This window comes from Lasiodiplodia theobromae, assembly GCF_012971845.1.
Source record: "Lasiodiplodia theobromae strain AM2As chromosome Unknown scaffold_26, whole genome shotgun sequence".
NCBI lineage: Eukaryota > Fungi > Ascomycota > Dothideomycetes > Botryosphaeriales > Botryosphaeriaceae > Lasiodiplodia > Lasiodiplodia theobromae.
This window is the reverse complement of record NW_023336467.1, coordinates 64,038-88,447: the sequence shown is the minus strand read 5'-3', so window position 1 is coordinate 88,447 and position 24,410 is coordinate 64,038. Positions and strand designations below refer to the sequence as shown.

The 24,410-nt window shown below is 58.2% G+C and overlaps 8 protein-coding genes across 8 annotated transcripts; 4 read left to right on the top strand and 4 right to left on the bottom strand.

Moving 5' to 3' along the window:
• Positions 1-1,955: 1,955 nt before the first annotated feature.
• On the top strand, positions 1,956-2,525 carry LTHEOB_8241 (uncharacterized protein; the record flags this gene model as incomplete). Its single annotated transcript, XM_035517697.1, has 1 exon — positions 1,956-2,525. The coding sequence occupies one exon, from the start codon at positions 1,956-1,958 to the stop codon at positions 2,523-2,525; it is 570 nt and encodes a 189-aa protein (XP_035370361.1).
• Positions 2,526-3,232: 707 nt separating this feature from the next.
• Positions 3,233-6,392, top strand: LTHEOB_8240 (GPI ethanolamine phosphate transferase; the record flags this gene model as incomplete). Its single annotated transcript, XM_035517696.1, has 2 exons — positions 3,233-3,414; positions 3,464-6,392. 2 exons carry the CDS (start codon positions 3,233-3,235, stop codon positions 6,390-6,392), a joined length of 3,111 nt encoding a protein of 1,036 aa, XP_035370360.1.
• Positions 6,393-6,999: 607 nt separating this feature from the next.
• On the bottom strand, positions 7,000-8,125 carry LTHEOB_8239 (Multiple myeloma tumor-associated protein 2 protein; the record flags this gene model as incomplete). The annotated part of the gene is made up of 3 exons (XM_035517694.1): positions 7,000-7,706; positions 7,806-7,897; positions 8,088-8,125. The coding sequence occupies 3 exons, from the start codon at positions 8,123-8,125 to the stop codon at positions 7,000-7,002; spliced, it is 837 nt and encodes a 278-aa protein (XP_035370359.1).
• A 238-nt stretch (positions 8,126-8,363) lies between these two features.
• LTHEOB_8238 (RNA polymerase ii transcription mediator complex subunit) lies at positions 8,364-9,504 on the top strand (the record flags this gene model as incomplete). Its single annotated transcript, XM_035517693.1, has 2 exons — positions 8,364-8,792; positions 8,848-9,504. 2 exons carry the CDS (start codon positions 8,364-8,366, stop codon positions 9,502-9,504), a joined length of 1,086 nt encoding a protein of 361 aa, XP_035370358.1.
• Positions 9,505-10,468: 964 nt separating this feature from the next.
• On the bottom strand, positions 10,469-12,386 carry LTHEOB_8237 (uncharacterized protein; the record flags this gene model as incomplete). The annotated part of the gene is made up of 4 exons (XM_035517692.1): positions 10,469-11,532; positions 11,583-11,698; positions 11,757-11,949; positions 12,014-12,386. 4 exons carry the CDS (start codon positions 12,384-12,386, stop codon positions 10,469-10,471), a joined length of 1,746 nt encoding a protein of 581 aa, XP_035370357.1.
• A 1,716-nt stretch (positions 12,387-14,102) lies between these two features.
• On the bottom strand, positions 14,103-19,699 carry LTHEOB_8236 (Cytokinesis protein sepa; the record flags this gene model as incomplete). The annotated part of the gene is made up of 2 exons (XM_035517691.1): positions 14,103-15,107; positions 15,164-19,699. The coding sequence occupies 2 exons, from the start codon at positions 19,697-19,699 to the stop codon at positions 14,103-14,105; spliced, it is 5,541 nt and encodes a 1,846-aa protein (XP_035370356.1).
• A 740-nt stretch (positions 19,700-20,439) lies between these two features.
• Positions 20,440-21,172, top strand: LTHEOB_8235 (uncharacterized protein; the record flags this gene model as incomplete). Its single annotated transcript, XM_035517690.1, has 2 exons — positions 20,440-20,466; positions 20,651-21,172. 2 exons carry the CDS (start codon positions 20,440-20,442, stop codon positions 21,170-21,172), a joined length of 549 nt encoding a protein of 182 aa, XP_035370355.1.
• Positions 21,173-21,824: 652 nt separating this feature from the next.
• LTHEOB_8234 (Formate dehydrogenase) lies at positions 21,825-23,294 on the bottom strand (the record flags this gene model as incomplete). The annotated part of the gene is made up of 4 exons (XM_035517689.1): positions 21,825-22,171; positions 22,288-22,832; positions 22,885-23,060; positions 23,136-23,294. The coding sequence occupies 4 exons, from the start codon at positions 23,292-23,294 to the stop codon at positions 21,825-21,827; spliced, it is 1,227 nt and encodes a 408-aa protein (XP_035370354.1).
• Positions 23,295-24,410: the final 1,116 nt, after the last annotated feature.

Here is a 24,410-nt window from a genome sequence, read left to right as displayed (position 1 = left end):
TGGCGTGCTGGCTGCGTGCTGCTGGGCCCAGAGCGCGTCGCCAGCCGCGCCGGGCGGGATCGACGCGGGTCCACCGCTCGCTGACCGTGCCCGTTACATCTCAGCAGCTCTGACCTGCGCTGCGCCAGTGCCAGACTGCGCTGTTTCACGGCGCTCGCCTACCTGTCCAGCTGCTGCGCGCGATCGTGTCGAGTGCTGCTGTAGACGCACGACACCCGCCAGCCCCAGACTGTGCCTGAAACGGCGTCACCGGTCTGCCCGCGCTGAGCACCGTTCGGAGATTTATTCAGTCATCACGCGCGCCGTCGCCCTTCTCAAATCCATGGGCAGCCACATGCGCACCCGTCGTCATCGGCCACGCTGCCCGCTCCATTCCAGGCCGGCGCGAGGCTCCACACTTGCACCACCTCGCGCTGCATCGTCCCTCCGCCCAGGTAGCTTCCCGCGCACAAACGCCGCGGGCAATCCGCATCGACCTGATCCACCCGCCCATAGCCTGCGCTGATATAGGTCATCCAGTCGGCGACGCTGGTCTCGATTCCAAATTGCCCTCCGCCGCCGCGAGCCCTCGTCATCTGCCCAAAAGGCGCCGTGCCACGGCATCGACAGCTGCAGCGGAGCTATTCTTCGCGCAGCCGCTTCTTATGGTGGCAATGCCGCCTTCTCCGGGCCACGCCTAGCGCCCTCTCCAGATATCCCCGCGTCGCATGGGTCGCAGAGGTGCACACACGGGAGCCTGATCGCCATCCGCCATGGACGTACACCTGCAGTCGAGCCTGAGGCTGCAGAGACACCGGTGTCCGCTTCCCCACCCGGACTCATACGATCGGCCCAATGGTGGGAGCTGGGCGGCGCCGCGGTGAGTCGTTGGGTCGAGCCGACTCTTCCTGGCTGCAGCTGTTGTTGAGCGCGACGATTGGCCTCAGGCACCTGACTGGCGAGGTGTATGACTTGCTTCCACCATGTCACCCTACCGACATCCTTCCGACGAACGCAGGAATCGGGATCGTGCGACGCGCTGATTCGGCGGAGGACCAGCGCGGCGTTTCCAGTCAGTTTCGGGGCGCCGACGGGCGCCAGAGCCGTGAAGGGAACTGCTTGGCCGCGCAGATTGGCAGGGTCCGTTCTGATATTCGGGGAGCCAAGCGCCGGGGGGAATGCGCGACTTCGGGGCAGGGCTCGTCGGAGGCCTGGGATGGTTCCCTTGCTGCAACCCCAGATTTCAGCACCGTGTCGAAACTCCGGGTGCCTCAGCAGATAAGCTTAAGTCGAGCCATCTGGATATAAATTGAAAGCACGCTCTGGGAACACGAACCATGACGTCTCGGGCGCGCTCCCTTCTCCTCATTGCTTTGGCGCACCGTGACCTCCTGAGCAAGGCGCAGTGCCGAATTTAGAACACCAACACTACCGGCCATGATCCCCACGCGTGTTCTGGCCGCGGCCAACGTGCATTTTGGGGCAAGCCGTTCTAAAGCAGGTGTGCAAGCGCCCACCTCTGATCCTGCGCGGCATATCATTGGTGAAGGTCTCGTGCCGATCTGAGGTCTTCATTTCCGCTGGCGCTTTGTCCACTCATAACTTTGTCGGCGCTAACTACCCAAGGCAGTGCCTTGACGTGCTCCCCCGAGTCCCGTTTCTCCTTCTCTTCCTCTTCACCACCATCTTCGAGGTCGCTCCACACCACAGTCGCTCTTTACACCGGCAGCAGCCAGCTTCGCTCTTTCAGCAGGCGCTGCGTACATTCTTTCCTACCCGAAGACGCATCCAGGCGACCCGGCCCTTGCACTCCGTCCAATCCCCTTGCGCCGGTACGTACCATCTGCCGAAACACGCTCCGGCGGCATTCCGCACCAACACCACGCTCTGCTAACCATGACGCAGAGAACGCCGCCCGTTTTCCGCCCCGGTCCCGGATCCCGTGCACACGCCCACCCCAGCCGCTCTCTACCACCATGAACCCCACCCATCTGCTGGTGCGCCGCGACAATGATGCGAATGAATCGACGCTCACGCCTACCATGGTCAACCTCTTGATCGCGCTGCTGGTCCTGGTCGGAGTCGCGCTCATTTCCGTCGTCGCGCTCTTCTGGCTGCGCCGCGCGCGCAACCAGAAGAAGAAGTCGGAGCTGCCCATGTACAACGAGGAACGCCCCACGTCGCGCGTGTCGTCGCATCACCGCAGTCTGACCATCACCACGGCGCCTCCGTACAGCAACCGCGGCTCCGCTGTGTATGTCTACAACGAGAAGGAGACGTTTATGAACGAGCAACGCAGCCCCGACAGCCCGGTGCCCGAGATCCGCATCACGTTCCCCGAGGAAGTCGACGACAAGGGCAACAAGCAGTCCGGAAAGGTTGTTGTGGTCCGCGTTGGCGACCACAGCGTGGGTCTCGAGCCGCTGCACGAAGAGCAGCTCCCGCCCTACCAGAAGGACGAAAATGACCGCTTCCAGTCTCTTGATCTCGAGCGCATTGGTGGCCTTAAGGAGAAAACCAACGAGAAGAACGAGTACTCGATCTAGAAGGCACGCGCCGCCGCACGTTTCCAGATGTAGTCCCAGCCAAGCTCCGTACTCTGGAATTCAACGCACCGTCCCAAAAAATCCAGCAACCAACCCTCACGCCTCTGGCTACGACTGATTGTTTTCTTTTCATGATGATTTCTGTACAGATTCCCTGGCAGTCTGTGTCCTAGCCACCGGTTATTTTTTATTGTTTTATCCCCACTGCTATCCATCACGCGCACGGCAACCTGCAGTGTTGGCGATGTTCGGGGAGGAGAAGCTCTGGAGCTCAACCTGCGCGAGGCTCAGCCTCTGCTACATTCTGAGGCGCCTGGCATAATAGTCAACGCGCAATGCCTGGATAGTCTTGCTTGGGACTAGGGTCCCCCGTTTATAGTTTCTATTCTGTAATGTATGATAACCTCTATCATACCCAGTCGCTTGCTCTGGGGCTGTTGGGGATGGGTATGCGATCATCATTCTGTGCACGCCGCTCGTATCGTCGTCGTACGCGTGAGGCGGTTTACCAATTTTGGGTCGCGGCAGCAACAAGCGGCGGGCGAATCAGACAGCAGCGCGTATGTGATGATGTTGCATGGGCCAGGGGGAGCTCCCTGGAGCCGATCGTTTTCCGACCATCATTCTTCCCACGCCGCCGCACCGTTCCCCGTCATCCCCACCTCACCGCCCAATGCCCACGCCGCAGACATCCGTTCTAAGCGCCAATGGAGGACGGTAAGCTCGAAGGCATCGCCGCCCAACTCGCCGCTGCCAAGGCGCAGCAGGAGCGCGACGAGGCCCAAGGCCTGCGCCCCAATTCCGCCGAGGCCAAGATAGCCAACAAGCGCCGCGAGCTGCAATTCAAGTCCTCGCACAGCCTGCTTGTTGCATTTTTCTTCCTGATCGGGTGAGTCCTGCTTGACGACGCAAACTCGGACGACGCTGACGTGCCACAGCCTGTTGCACGTCCTTGGAATCTACCTCTTCACTAGCGGCTTCCTCCTCACGCGCCTCGTCCTAGACCACAAGTCCGAATGCGCCATTCCCCCGGCCGAATTGCCCGGTGGCTTCACCCCAGGCTCTCCTGAGAAGGGCTGCTGGCACCCGAAGACATTCAACAAGGCCGTCGTCATTATCGTCGATGCGCTCCGCTACGATTTCACCGTTCCCTTCCAGCCCAAGGAAGGCGACTCCGAGCCGCACCATTTCCACAATGCCATCCCCATCTTCTACGAGATTGCTTCCAAGGAGCCGAACAATGCTTTCCTGCTGCCATTCATCTCGGATCCGCCAACAACTACTCTGCAGAGGCTGAAGGGCTTGACAACTGGCACTCTCCCGACCTTCATTGATGCGGGCTCGAATTTCGCTGGGACGGCCATTGAGGAGGACAATTTGATCGCGCAGCTGAGAAATGCGAGCAAGAACATTGTGCATCTGGGTGATGACACTTGGCACTCGTTGTTCCCCGGCTACTTCGATCCGGAGCTTACTCGGCCATACGATTCGTTCAACGTGTGGGATCTGCATACAGTCGACAATGGAGTTACCGAGCACCTGTTCCCCTATCTTCAGCCGGGACATGCCGCGAAATGGGACGTTCTGATCGGACACTACCTCGGTGTCGATCACGCTGGGCACCGCTATGGACCTGACCATCCCGCTATGACTGCCAAGCTCCAGGAGATGAACGACGTCTTCCGCAGGGTGATCAAGGCCATTGACGACGACACCCTTCTTGTCGTCATGGGAGACCATGGGATGGATTCCAAGGGTGACCACGGCGGCGAGTCGGAAGACGAGGTTGAGGCGGCGCTCTGGATGTACTCGAAGAAGGGCATTTTTGGAAGGAGCTCTGCGGAGTTTGTCACGCCCCCTGCGACTGCGAAGGAAAGGCCGCTTGCTCAGATTGATCTCGTCCCTACGCTGTCTCTTCTCCTTGGGTTGCCTATTCCGTTCAATAATTTGGGCAAACCTATCGAAGAAGCCTTCATTGGTAGCCGTGGCGACGATTTCCATAACCTCGCCGTTGTCAATAGGCTAGCAGCAGCCCAAATCCACCGCTATCAGCGCGAATATGCTTTGGCCAAAGGCATCGACGAGGCTGGTGAACTGCCTCGTCTCACGCTTTGGAATGCCGCCAACAAGGCATGGGAGACGGTCAGACAGACCAAACGGCCGACGCCAGTTCACTGGAGGCAGGCTTATGACAAGTTTGCGAACTACCAGAAGCTCACGTTGAGCAGATGCCGTAGCCTGTGGGCAGAGTTCCATATTGTCAGCATGATCCAGGGTATCGGCATCCTCATAGGCTCTCTTGCCATACTTGCCATCTACGGCCGCGGCATTGAAGGTGACAACATCGATTTGACCCCTCTCCTTCTCTTCCGGGGCGTGAGTGGCTTCGTCTTCGGTGGAGCTGCTGGTGCTGCGGTGGGATATCTCATCCCATTCTTTGAGCTGCTGCACTCCGCCATTTTCGGTGCTGCTGTTTTGTCCCTCGTTGGCTTGACATCCTCCTTGGTCACTGCCAAGTTCCGTTTGAACGTTCCTTTCCCCACGACTTTCTGGGGCGGAATCAGCGTGGTGCTGCCTTTGCTCCTGTCTATCGGGTTCGCTTCGAACTCGTTCACCATCTGGGAGGATGAAATCCTGATGTATTTCCTGTGCACCCTGGGCGTCCTCTTCTTTGCATCCTCCATGAGGCAGGAGGCGTCTGAAGACCGGGTTCTCGGTTGCACGCAGTCTGTCATCTTCGTCGTGCTGACCCGTCTGGCTTCCTTTTCCAGACTCTGCCGCGAGGAACAGATGCCGTACTGCAAGTCTACTTACTACGCGTCTTCTACTTCTTCCACTTCTGCAGTCTGGCAGCTCGCGATTCCCTTCCTCCTTTCCGCTGCGCTACCCGAGGTTGTGAAGTCGTTCTACACCCGCACCAGGTCCCTCCAGAGCCTCTCAAAGTTCTGGTTCGGCTTTTGCTTCCGCGTCTGTCTTCTCCTCAGCGCATCGTTCTGGGCCTTTGACGCTGCCGACGACATGGATTACTTTGAGTTTTCCAAGCGCTCGCAAAAAGCCATCCGCGTCGTCTTCTCCCGCGTGACGTTCGGCATCGCACTGGGCGTTGGCTACGTCGTATACTCGTGGTGCACCGCTCTCCTCAAGATCGAGACGCACGAGGCGAAGCCCTCGGACGCAAACGACCCTGCGGTCGTTGCGCCAGGCGGCAAGACATCGATCACCATCCTCGGCTACGCCAACATCCACGGCTCGCGCTTCGCGCTCCTCATCACCGCTTGGGCGCTCGCCGTCATCCACATCCAGAAGCCCATGGGCGGCGGCGCCATCGGCATCCTGCTGTGGCAAATCTTCGCACTGCTCGAGATCATCGACACGAACAAGCTCTCCACCACGGCCGTCGGCCCCACGGTGCTGGCGCTGCTCGGCTCCTTCCACTTCTTCAAGACGGGCCACCAGGCCACGCTCGCCAGCATCCAGTGGGAGTCTGCGTTCCTGCCGTTCAAGAGCATCCACTACCCGTGGTCGCCGCTGCTCGTCATCCTCAACACCTTCGGCGCGCAGATCCTGACGGCCGTCGCCGTCCCCGCCACTGTGCTGTGGAAGCAGCCGCCCAAGCAGAAGGGCCTGCTCGGCGGCGTCGCCCAGGCCGTCGCCACACACCTGCTCTTCTACGCCGGCGTCGCCCTTGCCACTACCTGCTGGGCCGGCCACCTGCGCCGCCACCTCATGCTCTACCGCATCTTCAGCCCCCGCTTCATGATGGCGGCCCTGGTGCTCGTCGTCGTTGATGTCGTTGCCGTGTTTGTCGGCGTTGGCGGCACTTGGTGGAGTTTCTTGAGTAATGCTGAGATCTTTGGGTGGTTGTGATGAGGGAGAGTGTTGAAAGTGGATGTGGAAAATATACATAGACGGTGATAGCTGGAGGGAATTGGTGGTTTTGGCGGCTTCTTTGCTTGTACGCCTCGCGCGGATTAGGTTCCTACGTGTGTAAAAAAAGGCTCTCCATGAAGTGCTGTATTTATGTGTAGGATACGACCAGTGAGAGGAACTATCACAAAGTAAAAAATTGTGTAAAATCTGCATATTGCCTCTGAGCAGAGGGGGTAGTTGAAGCCCTTGTCCTGAAATTTTTGTATAATTTCGAACCCGGCATCTAAATCCGGATGTTCGCTTCAGCTGCCCATGTGAAAGGCTAAACTAGTTGCACCTATATCCAGACAGTTGCTTCAACACCATGCTGAAGAAGAGAGAAGTTACATTTATGTGTGGACCTGTGTTCACTTATCACGCAAGAGAAGATGGAATAGTTCAAAGTGTTATTTGCTAGGGCTGATGTATGCACCAAGCTGGAGTGACCCGCTTCCCGAATGGGTATCATGTACCGTGAATTGATCCTTTAGACGCCTTCCCCGGCTTACGCCGCCCTCCGATTTAGTAAAAACCTGAATGTACCATGATAGTGGAGCCGATTGGCTTAGTAGTGAGAAGAAGAGCTGCCACGGCGGCTGACCGGGCGGTCACGCTCGCTGTCCTGGGGACGGTAGTAGTGCTGCTCGCCGGACGGGCTACGCTCGCGTCCACGGTCACTGTCACGGCGGCGGTAGTGGTGCTCGCCGGACGGGCTGCGCTCACGTCCGTGGTCGCTGTCATGGTGGCGGGGACGGTAAGAGTGCTTGCTCGTCTCGCGCTCGCGCTCACGCTCACGCTCGCCGTCACGGTGACGGTGGTGACGGTCACGCGAACGGCTACGGTAGCGCTCGCGCTCGGGATCGCGGTGACGGTGGCGACGCTCGGGTGAGCGGCTGCGGTCGCGGTCGTGGTGACGGCGACGACCCTCGTGGGAGCGGCTACGCTCGCGGTAGCTCCTATGATGACGATGGCGGGGCGAGCGGGAGCGCGAACGGTGGTGACGACGGTGGTGGTGCTTGTGCTTGCGCTCCTTGCTCTTACCATCCTTGGTGACGGGGACGGTGGCAGGAGCTGCAATAGGCGCAGGCGGCTTGGGGTTGAGGATGTCATCGATGCCCTCATTGGGCGGACGTCCGAGCTTCTCATTCAGGAGCATGCGCTCCTTCACTTGGACCTCTTTGATCTCCTTCTTAAGAGCGTCCTGGTCCTCGTCCGTCATTCCACCGCGCATCCAGAAATTGGGGTCGCGGCGGCGCTCGGAACGGCCGACAGCTTTTAACAGTTAGCGCCACGTGCAAAGAAAACAGCAAGGTGAGAGAGGCGTCGAGAGCGGGTGAGGCTGCGGGCATCCAGGATCTCAGTTAGACTCACGAGCTAGGATGGAATGGCCAAGGAAATTCTCGCGGTGGGTCGAGTTGCGGATGTTTTCGACGTCGACATTCTGGCCGATGGCTCGAGAGCCCCTGAAGGACGAAGGTTTAGCACTGGCTAGCTGCTCGGCTAGGGCCGCTTGGTTTGCGAGGCTGGATTCAATTTGTTTCTTGAAGCGCCGAATGGCAGTAGGCTCCGGAGTTGGGTCTTGCACGGATAGTAGCTACCACCGACACAGACCGGGCAACGCGTTGTCGCGGGCGGAATTGGGTGCGGACTTACCTCGAGCCATCTTTGCGCACAGACTGGACCAAGTCCATGTCAGAGCAGCGAGCGGCGCGTGGTTGTGGTTGAGTCGCGAGACACTGGTGACGGGGGTGACGCGATCGACGAAGGCGACTGGTCGAAGATCTGGAGGGCGACGCGCCGACGGGCCTTATGGCAGGCGCGGGGAAAGCTAAACCCGGTCCGGCCTAGCGCCCGCGCAGCCTTATGAGCCGCAACCAACTTCGCCCGTCGCCGCCCGCCCGCCGAACTCCAGCCACGCCCTCCCCCGCCATGGCCCAGATCCAGGAGACGCCGCTCGACGAGCGCCAATGGCGCAGCCCCGTCGCCCTCAACAACCTGCAATACTTTGGCGGCCTGCACAGCAAGACGGTGCACCTGTACTTCATGGAGTCCGATTTCTTCGACCGCACCTCCAACAACTGGGCCCTCTTCATGCAGCACAAAGGCGAACCCTGGCTCACCGATCGCGATCAGTTCGAGTTGCGCCTGCGTGCTATGCAAGGCCTCGAGTTCATGGTTGCCGCCGAGCCCGAGCGTCGCCCCGATGGTACCGACACCGGCATTTATGTTTTCCGCAAGCAACAGCGCCGGAAGCGCCCTGGCCACGATGATGACCTCACTGTGCTGGGCACTTACTACTTGATCGGCGAGAACATATACCAGGCTGCATCTCTGGAGGACATCATTGGAAATAAGATTGTAATGCTTCCTATCTGCCTTGAATGTGTCGTGCTTGCTAACCCTTTCGCCCCAGCTTGCTGCTACCACCTCCCTGTCCAAATTCTTCTCTATCGCGTCGTCCCTTCCTATCTACACGTCTGGCCGTGGATATACCTACTACCCGCCTTCAACGTCTCTCAAGCAAACCAATGCCTCCGCAAATGCTTCCCGCCGCTCCAGCCGTGCCGGCAGCCCTACTGGAGAGTCGTCCTCGGCCATTGACATGAATGACGCGCCTGCATCATCCCAGAACCAACCTGAACAGTCTCAAAAGACCAAGAACACAAACGCTGCCGCCGCTGCGACATCAATGCACGCCCTGACGCAGTCTTTCCGTCTCTTCAACCAATACAAGGACGAGTTCATGGACACCAATCCCATCATTGGCGAACCTGGTTCTTTCCACTTTAGCGCCACGCAACGCCATGTCCAACAGACGCAGACCAAGCAGGCAGAAGCTGCGGCCGCCGCGGCTGCCGCAAAGCTGTCCAATTCCTTTGCCACGGATGGAACCAAGACCGACAGCAAGCCTGGTACGCCTGCTCTCGCTGCCAGCCCAGACATCTCGGCCGCCATTCCGGGCCCAAGCAAGAAGCCAGCGAAGATCAAAAGGAGCAAGAGCAGAGCCGGGACTGCACCCACCAGCCCAGCCACTCCGACGGCTGGCGCAACACCTGGCAAAGCATTGTGAGGTATTCTTTGGCCAGACATGATTGTTTTCGTATGACTTTTGCATCAAGTGTCCACGGATGTGCATAGCGATGGCGTTAGGGAGGAAAAGGGAGGGTCTATTAGTCGATACCCCCGGTATTTCCCACCTCTCTTCTAGGGGCTGGATGATTTTCCAATGAATATGGGTGTTTATATGTTCAGCCAGTCCACTTTCACTCCATAGACCCGGCCGTGTTCGATAGGGCTTAATGGCTCGGGCTTGTGATTTTGAAGGTGGGCGTTGGCAAGCAGTGGGTGGTAACCAAAGGCCCTTTCTATTTATATATTCAGCAAGTCCGCCTTCACTTCATTGACCCGGCCAAGAATACCAGTAACGAGTGGGGAGATGACGCAGACGCCCTCCCTGCTTAAGCTGTGACTTGGCCGCCACACGCAAGGGTGGGGTACGGTCGGAGGGTGTAACGGGAAAAAACAGGCGGTCCTTGAAGAGCCTGTTTCTGTGCCGAAAGGCATAGTTTTTTGCCTTTTCCCTCATCGCCAAGATGTTTCTTCCTCGCGAGGCTCTAGATCCGCATCGCAGACAGACAGCTTTTTTTTTTGGTGCCGCAAAGTGAGGTCAGGCGAGGCTGGAACGAAAGTTCGTCATGAATCTCGTTGGTGAAGCATTCAAAAGATGCCGTTTCCAAAGAAGACACAGTTTTTCTCATATCTCCCTCCATTTCGAGAGCTGCTTTGAACCCCGTTTCTGATCTTCACCTGAAGTCAAGTGAGCACTCATTACATTCTCAAACTGCAGAAACCAGCTATCTAAATCATTAGGCACCCTGTAAGTATCGCTCACCCAAATGGATCGACAAGCCTTGGGAAGCAATATCCCCCAAATCAGTAAAGCCTCAGAACCAATCTAGAATCACAAACCCCGCCATTAAAGAAACCGCCGCATCTAAGAAGCCCCGTCCCCCAGTCAGACCGGCACCACCTCACTAAACTTCCTCAGGGCCGTCCCAAGCCGACCCATCACCATCACCGTCACCGCTCTGCAAGCTTTGATGCTGTCCCTGCTGCCTCGCCCTCTTCATCCTCTCCAGCCGTATCTCGTACTCCATCTGCCGCTGCTGCATCTCTAGCTGCTTCTTCTCGAGCTCGAACGCGCGCTGCTGCATCTCCATGCGGCGCAGCTCCAGCTGCAGCTCCGCTTCGCTCATGCCGTCGTCGTGGCCGTCGCCATCGCCATCGCCATCGCCACCGGGAGACGCAGCAGGAGGATCGCTGCGACCACCAACACCACTATTTGTATCTGCGCTGTTGTTACCCGCCGCCTGTACTCCCGCCATGAACGTTGTGAAGGGCACTTCGTCGGTTCTCGGAGGAGAAACCGAGGGCGTCACCACAGATGCCGGCGAGGACGCGGGCAGACGAGCCGTGGGAAGAGTGCTTGTGGGGCCAGGAACCCCGGCGGTCGTGGGGAGAACCCTAGTCGAGGGTGTCGTCGCGGTCGGGAAGCGCGTCGGCTGCCGGGCCAGTGGGCGGTGCTGCGTCGACTGCAGCTGCTTAGACGACGACAGCGACGAAGAAGACGGCGAGGGCCTAGGCGAGGAGAACGCTGATGCCGGCGACGTCTTTGCTGGCGACGAGGATGCGGGGGAGATGCTGCGCGTGAGATCGATTGGCGACTCGGCGTTGCGGCTCTTGGCCGGAGGATATGCCGGGAGCGGGGATGTGCTCTGATTGCGCGAACTGGACGCGGCGGGGAGAAGGCGGCGCTTCTTGTGTTGATGGGAAGCGGCCGGGATGTTGACCCTCTTCGTGCTGTGGCCGGAGAGCGGGCTGGAGGAGAAAGTGTGCTGGGAAGGAAGGTATGGCCGGAGAGCTGTCGACAAGGGAGGAGGGGAGGAGGCCAGGGCGGGAGATGGCAGATTACGAGGATTGGTATGTGTGAACACTCTCCGGCTGGGCGCGATGGGGAGCTCGTCTTCGTCCTCGTTGTTGGAGATGGTGACGATAGGGCGGCCATTCTCGTCTATCATTCCCAGACGCTGAAGCTCGGCTGTACACACATTAATCTCTTTAAAGTCCTTTTGGGATACAAGAACATACTCCGGTGACGGTAGCGGAATTCAAAGTTGAAGCGATCTCCATGGTGTCCGGCTACCCGCTTGAAGAGCGTCGACTTGTCACTGTCAAGCGCGTCGATGACGCGGTTGTTGACAGTCCTGCGAGGCAAAGTTAAATATATAGCTTCCTGTCAGATGAGGACAGTTCTGGACTCACTTCACGTAATGGCTGATGCCATTGAGGTGATCAGTCGACGTGATTTTACCATCCAGCGCAAGGGATTCCGGTTCATCCTGTCCAACGCCATCGGCGTCCTGGCGACCGCGCTGAACGGAGACGCGGATGGTACCGAGCTTTCTGGAGCGGTCCATGAGGTCCGCCTTCCTGTAACGCTTTTCCTTGTCGCCATCTGTTTTGTCAAAAGTGTTAGCCCGGCAATACTACCAAACCGACAGCACGAGGGGCTCTCTGACCAATTTGGACCTCTCCGAAACAGAGGTCGCCGTTCTCCCAGTGATCTCCGACCTGAACGGCGAAGTCTTTGAGGACGAAGTCGACATACTTGAGACCGTTGACGGGAACGTGAACCTTCCTGCGGAGGTAGACGTCGGGCTCGTCGTGGGCGTCGAGCCAGAGGCGGATCTCCAGGCAGGTGGCCGTGAAGTACCTGAAGCCGTGGTGTAGGCGCACGTGAATCTGGAAGCGCTCCTCACTCGTAGCCGCGACGTAGCATTGCATGTCCTGCGACAGGAACTTCTGCTCGTGGCCGGGGCGAACGTATTCTAGATATCTCGTTGGGCGCGGGCCTACGCGCCGGAGGAACACCTCGATGTTGTCGTTGAGCATGTTGCGGGTTTTGGTGTTGTCGTTTGTACTTGATCGGAGAAGGATTGGAGTCAGGTGAAGAAAGTTTGGTGTCAGCGCGGAGAAGAAAGTGTGGGTGGAGTGTCGTGGAGAAGCAGAGAAGTGGTGGACGCGGCAGCGCAGAAGATGTCTTCGCATGGACCGTAGCTGGCAGGGCAACCGCTAACCCAAAGCGGAGAAGGTGATGCCATAAGGGAACCGCACCTTGCAGCATATGTAAATACAACGTCGCGTCGTACCCGGACTTCGCTTGCCTTCAGGTAGAATGTTCTACGCCAGTGGCCGATAATGGCGCAAAGATGAAGAGGGGAAAGCGCAGAGAGTCGGAGAACATTATCCCGCATTTCTCTAGACCGTTCGAAATCTGAGAGAACTTATGGTCACAGGGATTCCAGAGATCCCCAGCAAACACCAAACGCCGCGTCTCTGACCTGGAATATTGTCCTTAGTAGTCCAACCTGAGCTACGTCAAACGACGCTCCGTGCGAGCAGGTCCAGGCCCAGGCCCGGGACTCCGCATTCTCCACCTATATACACATTTTAATCGTCAGCTCTCAAGTAGCAGCGCAAATAATCCAAATCAATCTGAAAAGGTCCGGCATCGCACCGGCGAGAAAAGCGAGTCATTGCAATTTCACTGGCGTCTCAACGTTATAAGGCCAGTCAACAACTGACTGCCCGCCAAACAGAGGAATAAACCGTCAAGCAGCAAACTTTCGCCAGAAGCCCAAATTACCCAAGCGCCTTGTACAAAGACAATCCATCCTCAATGACAATTTGTTACCACGCGCCCTGCTACCCTGCACCCATACTTTTTTTTGTTCATCACTTTTGTAAGAGCACATTATAATGCCAACACAACATCATTAGCCTAGTCAACACCACAACGTTATAAAGCGCTACCCAGAAGTGAAATTGGAAGAGAGAAAATCTTGTCGGTCCAGATTAAGTAGTCGTGAAGATTTCGTGGCGAGCGTTTCTCAGCAACGTACGTCGCATCGTCCGTTTCTGTTCATCCCTTCGCCACCGTTCTATTCGCTCCAACAGGTCCAAGAGAAAAGATGGCAGTGTCAAACGCTATTGAATTAAATGAAAAGAAGCACCAGTGCGGGATAAGTGTGATGGGGTTTGTGGTAGGAAAATGACATGGTAGTTGGGTTTACAGTTAAGTTGGCAAAAGCTTGAAGCACAATTAACGCGCATCCGCTATGCCAAGTGATATCCGTGAGGTGATAAGACGGGCAACAGAAAGATGTAAAAAGAGAAAATAGGTGAGGAAAAGAAGAATGAAATAAAAAGAAATAAAGTAAAAGGGCGTGTGAGCATGCGCGAGTATAGACACGTGCGGACTCTGCAAATGTTGGTCAAAGCCTTGCTAAGCAAACTGCCAATTCTAAGTTTATCTCTATCTAGCCTACGGTGCTCAAGCACCACAAAGGCAAGGAGAAAAGAGACAAGAAAAGACATTAGCCCAATGCAAAGACAAAGAACAAACCCGGGGGAAAATAAACAAGGGGGATGGAGTACACTCCAATATGTTCTCTGTGCAGGGGAAAATTTGGGAAGCTTGTGCGGGTGGGGAGGGTAAGTCTGGGTATCTGAGATTTCAATGGCGGAAGAAAACCAGAACGTGGAGATGCGCGGAACGAACAGGAAAAGGGTATCGTGGAAATTACAGCGCCGCGAACATCTCCAAAATTATTCGTCGTCCTTCGATACCGCCGGTGCTTCGCTCTTATCCTCCTTGCCTGGGCTAGGTGGGCTGACAATGGTGACTGGCGTTGGGAGCGGCGACTCGGGACGGTCACTGTCCTTCTCCGCATCGCCCTCCTTGGCTTCAGACTCCGCGTCTTCCCTCGGCCCATCAGTGTCATCGTCTGCATCGGCATCCGGCATTGGCTCATCCTCGTCTTTCTCTGGCGGCGGGCTCGGTAGCGCAGTCCTCTCGCCATCTGCCTCGGACTCCGTCTTCGTTTGCTCCGATTCAGCCACCGAATCAGTCGTCGTCGCCTCCGTGTGTGCAGTTCCCGGCCTCGAGTAACCAGTACCTGGGCGCGAATCCGTCCCGTTATCACCGTCACCTGCGCCAGGTTCCTCCTTGATCGACTCGTCCGCCGTGCTACCGCCTTGGCGCGCGCGCCTTCTTCTCCTTGCTTCCCGCTCGGTTCCGGCGTTTTCTCTCCTTCTCCGGACACGAATGCTGTCTTCCCTACCGGGTGAATCCGAAACCTCCGTTCCGTCGCCCCGAATACCTTGCAGCATGACGGCCGCACGGTCGGCAATGTCCTCGCCCTCGCTGGTTCCGCCATCCTTCTTGTCCTTCTCCTCGCCCTCGGCCCCGGTATCGCCACTGGCTTCGCCTGACGCAATGCTGTTGGGACTGAGAAGGCCGTTGGCCGCGCTGCTGCCTTCTTCGTCGCCGCTGATTCCCTTGAGCTCGGGCATCTTCTGCCCACTTGCCACGCGAACCTGGTGACGATCCTTGAGACGGGCGCGGCGGCGACGATCGCGCTGATCGCGGGTCTGTGGTGCAGCAGCACGCAGCTTCTCCAGCAGAGTGTCCATGGCACCGGTTGATGCAGGGCTGAGCAGCGGGCCGTCTGCTGTTGGCGAGCGCGGAGCAGCTTGCGCAGCCTTGCGGCGCATGGCTTCCTCGTTCCGGCGACGCTGCTCCTCCCATCTGATGTTCTTCTCCCTCGATTTCTACGCACGGACGTCAGTCGATTCGTCAACGAAATAGAATCCACGCAGCAACTTACCTTCCACTCATTAACAAAGACGGCCAGCTTCCCGAAGAAATCCCTCCGTGCATTCTCGTCCGTCGGGTCCTCACCATAAAACGTCAGAATGTCGTTATACGTCTTCTTCATGTCCTCGAGGTAGTCCTCCATCGCTTCAGCCTTACGGCGGGCATCCTTCATGCTGCGCTGAACGACGATGCTAACACGATCCTCAGGATGGAACTTCTTTGGATCACTCAAGTTACCTGAATCCAAACTGGCCTGCACGTTCTTGATGTTGTCGATGTATTTCTTGGCGTCAGTGCTGAGCTGCTCCACGTTAATCTTCTGCGCAGGAATGACGCCGGCGATTTCTTCCACAAAGCTTTCCCACTCAGAGTACTGGGTGCGCACGATACGCTCCACGAGATCGGCAAACGTAGACTCGTTCTTGTCATCCTTGACCATCCCAAGACGTGCGAGCGATGACAGCTTGAAACCAGTGGCCTGCTTGTTTGCGTCGTTCATGTAGTTACCAATATCCAAAATCAGGCCGAGAACGTTCATCAACGAGACGGAATCGCGCAGGGAATCAGAGACACGGACGACTTCCTGAAGCTTGGTGAAGATGTCGTCATACTCGCTCTCGTACGTCCTGGTAAGGTCGAGAGCCCGCATACGCGCCTTCCAGTAGTGGTGCAACTCGTAGGCAGTGTACAGATAGATCTGATCTTCCCTGGTGAGCTCATCCGGATTCGATTCGCGCGTAGCATTGGCAGCATCTGGGCCAGTCCAATCCTTGGCATACGGCGCCATTGACTTCGCGACTTGCTCGGGAATGACACAGAGCTCAGTCCTCTGCAGAAACTCTATGACCACATCGCTCTCGAGGATTGGCTTGTCACAGTGAATGATCATGCGGACAAGATCATCGGCGGAATGCTGGTTGAACTTGGCAAATGCGACGTGGAAGCCCTTGACAAGGTCGTTCGAAATCAGCTGCTTCTTGTCGTTCTTCGCGGACTGCTTCTTCGCAATCTGTTTGATCTCCTTGGCCAAGAACAACTTCTCAACTTCGTCAAGCACACCCTTCTTGGACAATTCGCGGTACTTCTCTTCCTTGGCCTCGTAGGTGGGAGCATGCGTCGCCCACATGGTAACTTGAGGAGTGTCGACCTTCTCCCAATGCAGCGCCTTGAGCTTCTTCTTCGGCCTTGCAACGGCAAGACCAATCTTCTGCGTGGGGGCATAGCCAGGCTGGGGCAAGAATCCAGGTCCACGGCGGGCGCCAGGCATCGGCGGTGCTCCTGGCGGCGGAGGAGGCGGTGGCGGTCCACCCATTCCTGGCATTGGCGGCGGAGGAGGTGCACCACCCGCAAATCCAGGCATCGGTGGTGGCGGAGGAGCTCCACCTGCAAATCCAGGCATTGGCGGAGGCGGCGGAGGAGCGCCACCTGCGAATCCAGGCATGGGCGGCGGAGGTGGCGGAGGCGGGCCATTCATACCAGGCATGGGCGGTGGAGGCGGCGGTGGAGGAGCACCATTTTCGAAGCCTGGCATGGACGGGGCGCCATCCATGCCGGGCATTGGAGGCGGAGGAGGCGGCGGGGGACCGCTGAACTTCTCAGCGCCGTCTTCAGGCTTCTCGGCAGACTCGGGCTTCTCGCCCTCGGCCTCATCGTCGCTCTCATCCAGTTTCTTGACCTTCGAAGCGATCTCTCCAAGAAGAGCCCCCTGTTGGGTCGACGACATCTTGGGACGCCTGAGCTCAACGAGACGCGGCTTCTCGACAATCATCTCTTCATCATCGGCATCCGTGTCATCGTCTCCAGCTCTCTTCGGGACGGGCTTGCGGTTGACGGATCCGAGGAAACTGTTGGTGTAGTCGGCGCGAGCGAATTCTTGCCTGTTGCGTTCCTCGTCAAGGCCGTCCATCCTCTCACGAAGTTCACGCAGCTTGTCTTCAGGCTCGACCGCCTGCCAGACCTTGCCCTCGAGCTTCGCTTGAGTCTTGGAGCGCTCGAGCTGCATCTCAAGCTTGTCAAGGAGTTTCTCGCGATCGAGAATGCCTTGCATGAGAGCGGGATCAGTCTGGCCAAGCTTGCCATCCTTGCCCTTCTTTGCGGCGGCAGAAGCCGCAACATCCTGAGCATCGCGCAGCATGAGGTAGAGCTCTCTCGTCTCGAGCTCGTTTCGCTGGAGTTCCTTGGCACGCACGGTCTGCAGATCTGACAGCTCAGCCTTGAGCTGCTTGATCTGTCTTCCACGAAGCTCCAACAGGGCATTCTGCTCCTCCAGTTGCTTTTGGAGCTTGCCAACCAGGCCATCTGCGCCCAGCTCGAGCTGTGCTCGCATCTCATCACGCTCAGCAACTGCGGCATCTGCAATCTGTCTAGCCTCGATTGCCTCGTCGCGAGCCTGACGTGCTTCCGAGTCCGTGTAAAGCTTGTCCAGCAGACTCTGCACTGTGAAGTTCAGGCTTTGCTTGAGGTCCATGTCGGGCAAGCGGCGGTCCATGGCAACGTAGCTAAGCATGGAGTCGACAAGCTGGAACAACCGAAGTCTATCCTCTCCCTCATTGTCCCGAATGAGCAAGAAATGCTGCATAGCAGAGACGAAGTAGTCTTGTGCTCTGGTGCCCGCAATCTTGTTTTGGATGGCGTCCACGATCTGGCTCGGGTCATTCATATCCTTCACCTCCCCTTCGATGCTGTCCACCATACTACTGTTCTCCCTCTCCAACAGATCCTCATAGTCGATGGCCTCATTCGTCCGGTATCGCTCGATCTGCTTGTCAATGACATCGTATTGGAAGCCTTCCATCTTATTCAAGATGCGCTTGATGCCACATGCTGTGAACTGTGCGCGCAGATGCACACGCAGCTGCAGGTCTCTTTCCGGGGCATCCACAATCATGTTGACGAGGAACAGCGATGCGACGGCGTATTCCATGAGCAGGTTCTCGAAGCCAATACCTCCACTCCGAGCTTCGTCACTGGCCCCGACCAAACTGCCCATCTTTCCGCGACCGTCAACGGTAACTTCCACAATACGCATCCAAGCATCGAACCGTCCATTTTCCCCTTGTGCCTGTTTCAGTTGATCCAATGCTTGCAAGACCTTCTCATGACCCTGGCCGTTCGCCCAGTGGCACAAGAATGTGAGGACTTCGCTGACGAGTTTCCGGGTGTTCAGGCGGGGAGAAACGAGAGAGCTGGCGAGAGAAGTGACGATTTGAGGGTAGGCCAAGGCATTATCGGCGCCGTATTTGTTGTTCATCAAAGCCTTCAAACATTTGACAATGTCGTACTCGCGGTCGAGGTCCTTTTCCTGGGTGTTTTGCGATCCTGGCGGTGGTGCTGGGCCCCCTCCCTGTCTCCGGTTGATCTTGTTCAGAACATTCGTGAGCGCAATTGAGCCCTGCGCCTCGACGAATGCCTTGACCCATCCAATCGGCTGTGTCCTCAAGCTGACACTCAGGGATTGCAGCTGCTTGGCTGTAATCGAGTTGTCCAGCACTTTCCGCACATACCATTCCGGGCTGCCCTCCTCATCGGAGCGGCCGAGGATTCCCGTCCCATCCACGCTGTATTGTGATTGCCTGGCATTTTGTCGCCTTCTTTGTTCACCCTGCCATTCTGCTAGCCGATCTTGATGCACCAGTGTCCACTTCTTTGAAATCGGATACGCCTCCATCTGCCGCCTTGCCTGCTCGGGCAAACTGTTCCAACCACGCTTTTGCATGAGGGCCATGAATTCGAACTCGATTTCCCGGTCATCGTTGGGTCTTTGCAAATGGAATCCAGCGGGGTCAAAGGAGGCAGCGTTGCCGGGGGCTGGTGCTGGTGCTATCGGTCTTCCATTGACACCAATGGTAGGTAGTAGCGTGTGTTGGTCCACGCCCAGGGTGGCGAAGCTCATCTTTGTGTCACGGTGGCCGGAGTGGTTCGAGTATACGCTGGCTTGGTCGGAGGAGGCGCGAGTGTTGTAGGAGGCCTCGGTGGCGGCGTAGGATGATCCGTGAGCGTTCGGAGAATAAGGTCGTCCGGAGCTTGTGCTCGGGCGACCTGAGCCCCATTGTTGAATGGACACGCCTCTGTCGCCAGGCTGGCTGGAAGCCATGGCGGTGCCTGTAGAGTGTGGAGGAGGTCGCGGCGGGACCGCCACCCCAGGCGGCGGCGGTGCTGAGGGATTAAAGATGGGGTACTGGTGGAAATCGGCGCCGCCCTTGTTAAGATGATGTGGTAGCGGCTCGCGGCGGGCGGCGGCTTGGGCAGCAGCTTGGCTGTTGGGCAGGAAATCGACAGAGATAGGAGAACGGCCATCGGGAGGGACGCTGTCGTATGGTATGCTGGTCAACACGCCGGCAGTCTGCAGGTGCTCAGGCAAGTAGGAGATGGGCCGGTTGTTCGGCGAGCCGTTCAGCGAGTTCACGGAAGAGCGGGACTGATGGCGCGAGGAGCCTGCGCTGAGGTTTGATGGCAGGCCGGGCGTCTCGGGCACGTCGTCCTTGTTCTTGCGCCTCGAAAAGAACGACTTGCCGCCGGACGACTGACGCGACTTGTGGTCGGACATGGCGGGCAGCAGCGTCTTTGCTTGGCGCGAGAATCCAGCGACCCCAGGGGGGTTCAGCAGCAGGTGCTGCGACGGTCTTTGGCGGCAAAGAACAGCGCGTCAGACCCTCGTTCCGGAGTATGTTGTGCCTGGAGTCCGCGGCGCTCGCCAATCGGCAAGACCGTTAGGCTGTCTGCAGGGCTCGAGCGCGGTGCTCAGCGCTGCGGTGCGGGCGTCGAGGGCGGCGTACTCGAAAAGGGCGCTTTCTTTCGAGTGAGGTTGGGCGGATGTGCGCGCGCGGTCAGCAGGTTCTGGGATGTGTCGGTGGAGGAGAATCACGGCGCATGGGCGCACACTCGCATGGCCAGGCCGTTCGCCTTTTCGTATAGGGATGCGCGAGGAAGAGGGAGGGTCAGTGCAGGAGTGGTTGCTGCTTGTTTCAAAGTCAAAGGGGCAGCAGCACGGGAAGGGAAACCCTGCACGCCGCGCCCAGCCATACAGAGAGCCGCGCCCTGTCTGACGCTTCTCGGCCGCCCAGCCCGACCTCAGCCTCCCGCAGCGACGCCGATGCGCTGAGCTCTCTTCCCAGTGCGCCGATGATTGCGCGTCAGCTCCAGTCGACACGGACACGGGCTGCTCGACCGCCGGGGCCTCCCAGCTATACATAGTACTGAACGTCCTCCTTACTGCTGGTCGCCCTGAGCCCAAATCGCTCGTTTCCCCGGACTCTCGCGTCCTCCCGCCTCCGAGTCGCAGCCGCCATGTCCGGCCTCTCCTCCTTTGTGAAGGTATGCCGCCTAGATCTCGCCGTGGGAATCTGCCTCATTCCCTCCGTCGCGCCGCCGACTGCCATCATGTCATCGCATTGCGACCCACGGAACCCAGAGCACCACGGATTCCTCAACCAGCCAATGCGTCTTCTGTACACTCAACAAACAGCCCCGCCTCCGCTAACGTGCGCGCATTCCCTAGACCTTCCTCATCCCCCTCCTCGTCGCCGTCCTCCTGTACCTCTTCGTCTCCTTCGTGCTACTCCCCCTGCATCGCCGCTACGTCCGCAAATACCAGCACTACCTCCCGTTGCACGGCGCCGCCACCGACGCCGCTCTCCACAGCCTCTCCACCCACACGTCGCCGAGCTGGATCCGCGCTCGCTTTTCCGGCCTCTGGTCGTCGCTTTCTGCCCGCCTGCCCTTCGCTCTGCCCTTCGCGGCCACCCCGCGCACCGCCTCCGCCACCGGGATGGGGGCGTATGACGACGATGACGACGATGACTTTGACATCGAAGATGGTGAGGGCGAGGGCATGGTTGGGTTCGAGCCGATGGATCGCGAGAGGCGGCGTGAGGCGCTGGAGAGGCAGAGAGGCGCCGACGGTGCAAGCGAGCGCAGGTTGAGTCGAGAGCTGGAGGAAGGCTTTAGGGATAGCAGCAGCGACAGCGAAGACGACGGTGTTGCTGCTGGGCGCCGCTTGGGAGCTATGATACACCGGTGATCATGTACAACATGCTTCATTCGCATAATTCTCCGATTGTTCTTTTTACTTTACCTTTTTGGCATAGAGAGCAAGGCTTCATGTCGGCTTTTTCCATCGCGTCTACAGTACAGGAGTTTCTCTTGCATGAGTTTATCGGTGTGTAAAGACACCTAATTCAACACCTTTACCTTTGCCCCACCTGAAATCTCCACACAATTGGGGTAGCTGAAGCTATCGTCCGGACGAGAGTGTTGAATTAAAAATTCTACATACACGTCCGGACGATAGCTTCAACTACCCATGGGCAGTTGTAGCAAATGTCTGGAAGTTGATGTAGCCCTAAAGATTACACAAAAACGTCCCGACGGAAGCAAGGTACACGATCTGTGTGACGGCTGAGATCTGCAACCCACTGAAGCACCAAGGAGCGCATGTGGTTGCGCAAGCACCACCGGTGAGGCACACAATCAAGGAGGATGGAAATTGAGAAAATTGTTGAAGGAAAAAGTCGTTTTGGGTTCTCATTCATCAGAAGTCACATACAAAAGACCCGCGTAAGGCCGCCCATCCTCGCTAAAATGATATCCGAGCCGGCAACAAGAATTCCTTCCGCCGCCTAACTCCGGCGAGCGGATTCAACACCGTTTCCGTCCATGCAAGCAACCATTATTTATTTCTTCTCGCGCTGGCCGTAAGCCCTGGTGGCGTAGTCACCGCCGTGGACGATCAGGTCCTCAGGCCTGTAGTCGAAGCGCTTGGAGAAGTAGCTGTCCAGGATGGCCTTAGTGCCAGCGGCGTAGCGCTTCTGAGCGTCGATCGAGGTACCCGACATGTGGGGAACCATGGCGTTGCCGCCGCCCCACGGGTTCTTGGCGTAGCGCAGAGGGTGGTCCTTGGGGGCAGGCTGGGGGAACCAGACGTCACCACCGTAGCCGCGGAGGTGGCCGGACTTGAGCGCGTCGGCGACGTCCTCCTTGACGACGATGGCGCCACGAGCGGTGTTGATCAGCCACGAGCCTGTGGGGAGTCGGGTGTTAGCGGGCGTGTCATGAGCATGGGATGAGGTGGGAGGGGAAGTGGGGTGAATGCAGTGCGGGGTTGCCGGTTGCCGGGATTGATTTTCCTCCACTCACCCTTCTTCATCTTGGAGATCAGGTCCTTGTTGAAGAGACCGCGGGTCTTCTCGTGCAGCGGGCAGTTGATGGTGACAACGTCGCACTGCGCAAGCATCTCCTCGAGGTTCTCAACGCGACGGCAGCCAATCTCCTTCTCCTTCTCGGGAGAGAGGGGCTGGTAGTCGAAGTAGAGCAGCTCCTTGCAGTCAAAGGGCTTGAGACGGCGCAGAACACGCTCGCCAATGCGGCCAACAGCGACGGTACCAACAACCTTGTTCTCGAGGTCGTACTCGTTCTTGGCAACGGCGGCGACGTTCCAGTCACCAGACTCGATCTGCTCGTGGGCAGGGACGAAGTTGCGGACGAGGGCCAGGATGGTCATGACGACGTGCTCAGCGACCGAGACGACGTTGGAGCCCGTGACCTCAGCGACGGTCAGACCGCCGTTGGTCTTGTTGGCGGCATCGAGGTCGACGTGGTCGGAACCGATACCGGCAGTCACGCAGAGCTTGAGGTTCTTGGCCTTGGCCAGACGCTCCTTGGTCAGGTAGCCAGGGTGGAAGCTAGGGGGTGTTAGTGGATGTGCTAACACGAGCAATTGGAGAGGTGGCATACGGAGTGGTGATGATGACCTCAGCGTCAACGAGCTCCTTCTCGAAGACAGAGTCCTCGCCCTCCTTGTCAGAGGTGGTGACCAGAGTGTGGCCCTGCTCCTCGATCCACTTGCGGATACCCAGCTCGTTCTCAGTGGTTCCGAGGAGCTCGGGCTGTTGCTCGGCGTGGACGCCGCCCTGAAGCAATTGACGTCAGCAGCACATCACGGTAAACAACAACAACACGCCATTGAGGCATTGGGAGGGACTTACGTCGTAGAGGCACAGAAGAACCTTGCCCTGTTGCCGCGAGGTTGCTGTTAGCGTTCTGACGCCGAGAGGTGCATGCGGGCGCAGCAGCGAGCTCCTGCCAGCCGACAGGACGGAGGAAGCGGGGCGCGCGAGGCGGGCAGCGGAGCGGATAAATACCATGGTGACAATTGATGAAGAGAATGAGGTGTGGAACAAGAGTCTCTTCGGCGCGAGGCACACAGATTATATGGGCTTCCGGACTGCAGCGGATCGTTCCAGGTCAGCCGTCTTGGTCATGCTCCGACGAGCCTCCAATCCCCGGGAGAGTGGTTTCGCATGGGTTTGCTTACCTAGTTCGTCGGAAAAGCGGCAATGACGTCGCAGATGCTTGCCCAGGTACGAGCGGGGTGGGGATGCGGCGGATGAGGAGGGCAAGAGGTGGAATGATGGATGGAAAAGTAGTCCGATGCAGGCCCCATTATATATATGGTTTCGCAGGCCCACAGGGCTTGGGCACAAAGTTGGTCATCTCCCTCCAGGCGCGCCTGGCTGGAAGGCGAGCGGGCGCAGCGTGCCATTTCCAGCAGTGACCCCACCCGTCGGAGCGCGCTCAAGCTTCTGACGTTGGCGGTTCTGAGGGGCAGCCAGGCATGGGCCAGGACGACTCGCACGCTACGCGGGCGGCGTTGGATGCGGGGTCCATCGTGCATTGGCGAATGGCGGCACACGCCAGGCCAACACAAGAGGCAATTGTCGTCCACGGCCGGACGGCGTTCTGCTCTCCCCCGCAAGCAAGCGCTTGGCTGCGGTGCGCTGGGCGCACGCTACAGGGTCATAGCTCCTTCTCGAGCTAGGAGCTTAGGCATCAGGTAGCGCCGAGACTGGAGGAAAAGGCGGGGAACCAGCTGCCACCGCGTGCTGCACCAGTGCAGGGGCCGCCTTGTTTCACGGTTGGCCGGGCGCGCGCGGGTGTGCTGTCCATGGTGCTGCCCCTCGAGCCTCGACGCCGCCGAAGCAGGGCCTGCGCGGCTGCTAGCGGCACCGTCTTGCAGCGGGCCTGAAGCATGTCTGTGGCTGTCGCGTGAGGGGCAGCATCGCCCGCGCCCGTCCAGAATGGGAGAACTTGAAAATGGCAGTCGTGGAATTTCTTGCCTACATTCGACGCGCCCAAAGCCCGCGCGCTCGACGGTGCGGCAGCTAAGCTTTTGCGCCGCGCTTGGCAACCCGCAAAGCTGAGTCGCGCGCGCTTCTTTACCCCAGACGCGGAGGGAATTGCCTTGGAACACCGCAAGCCCT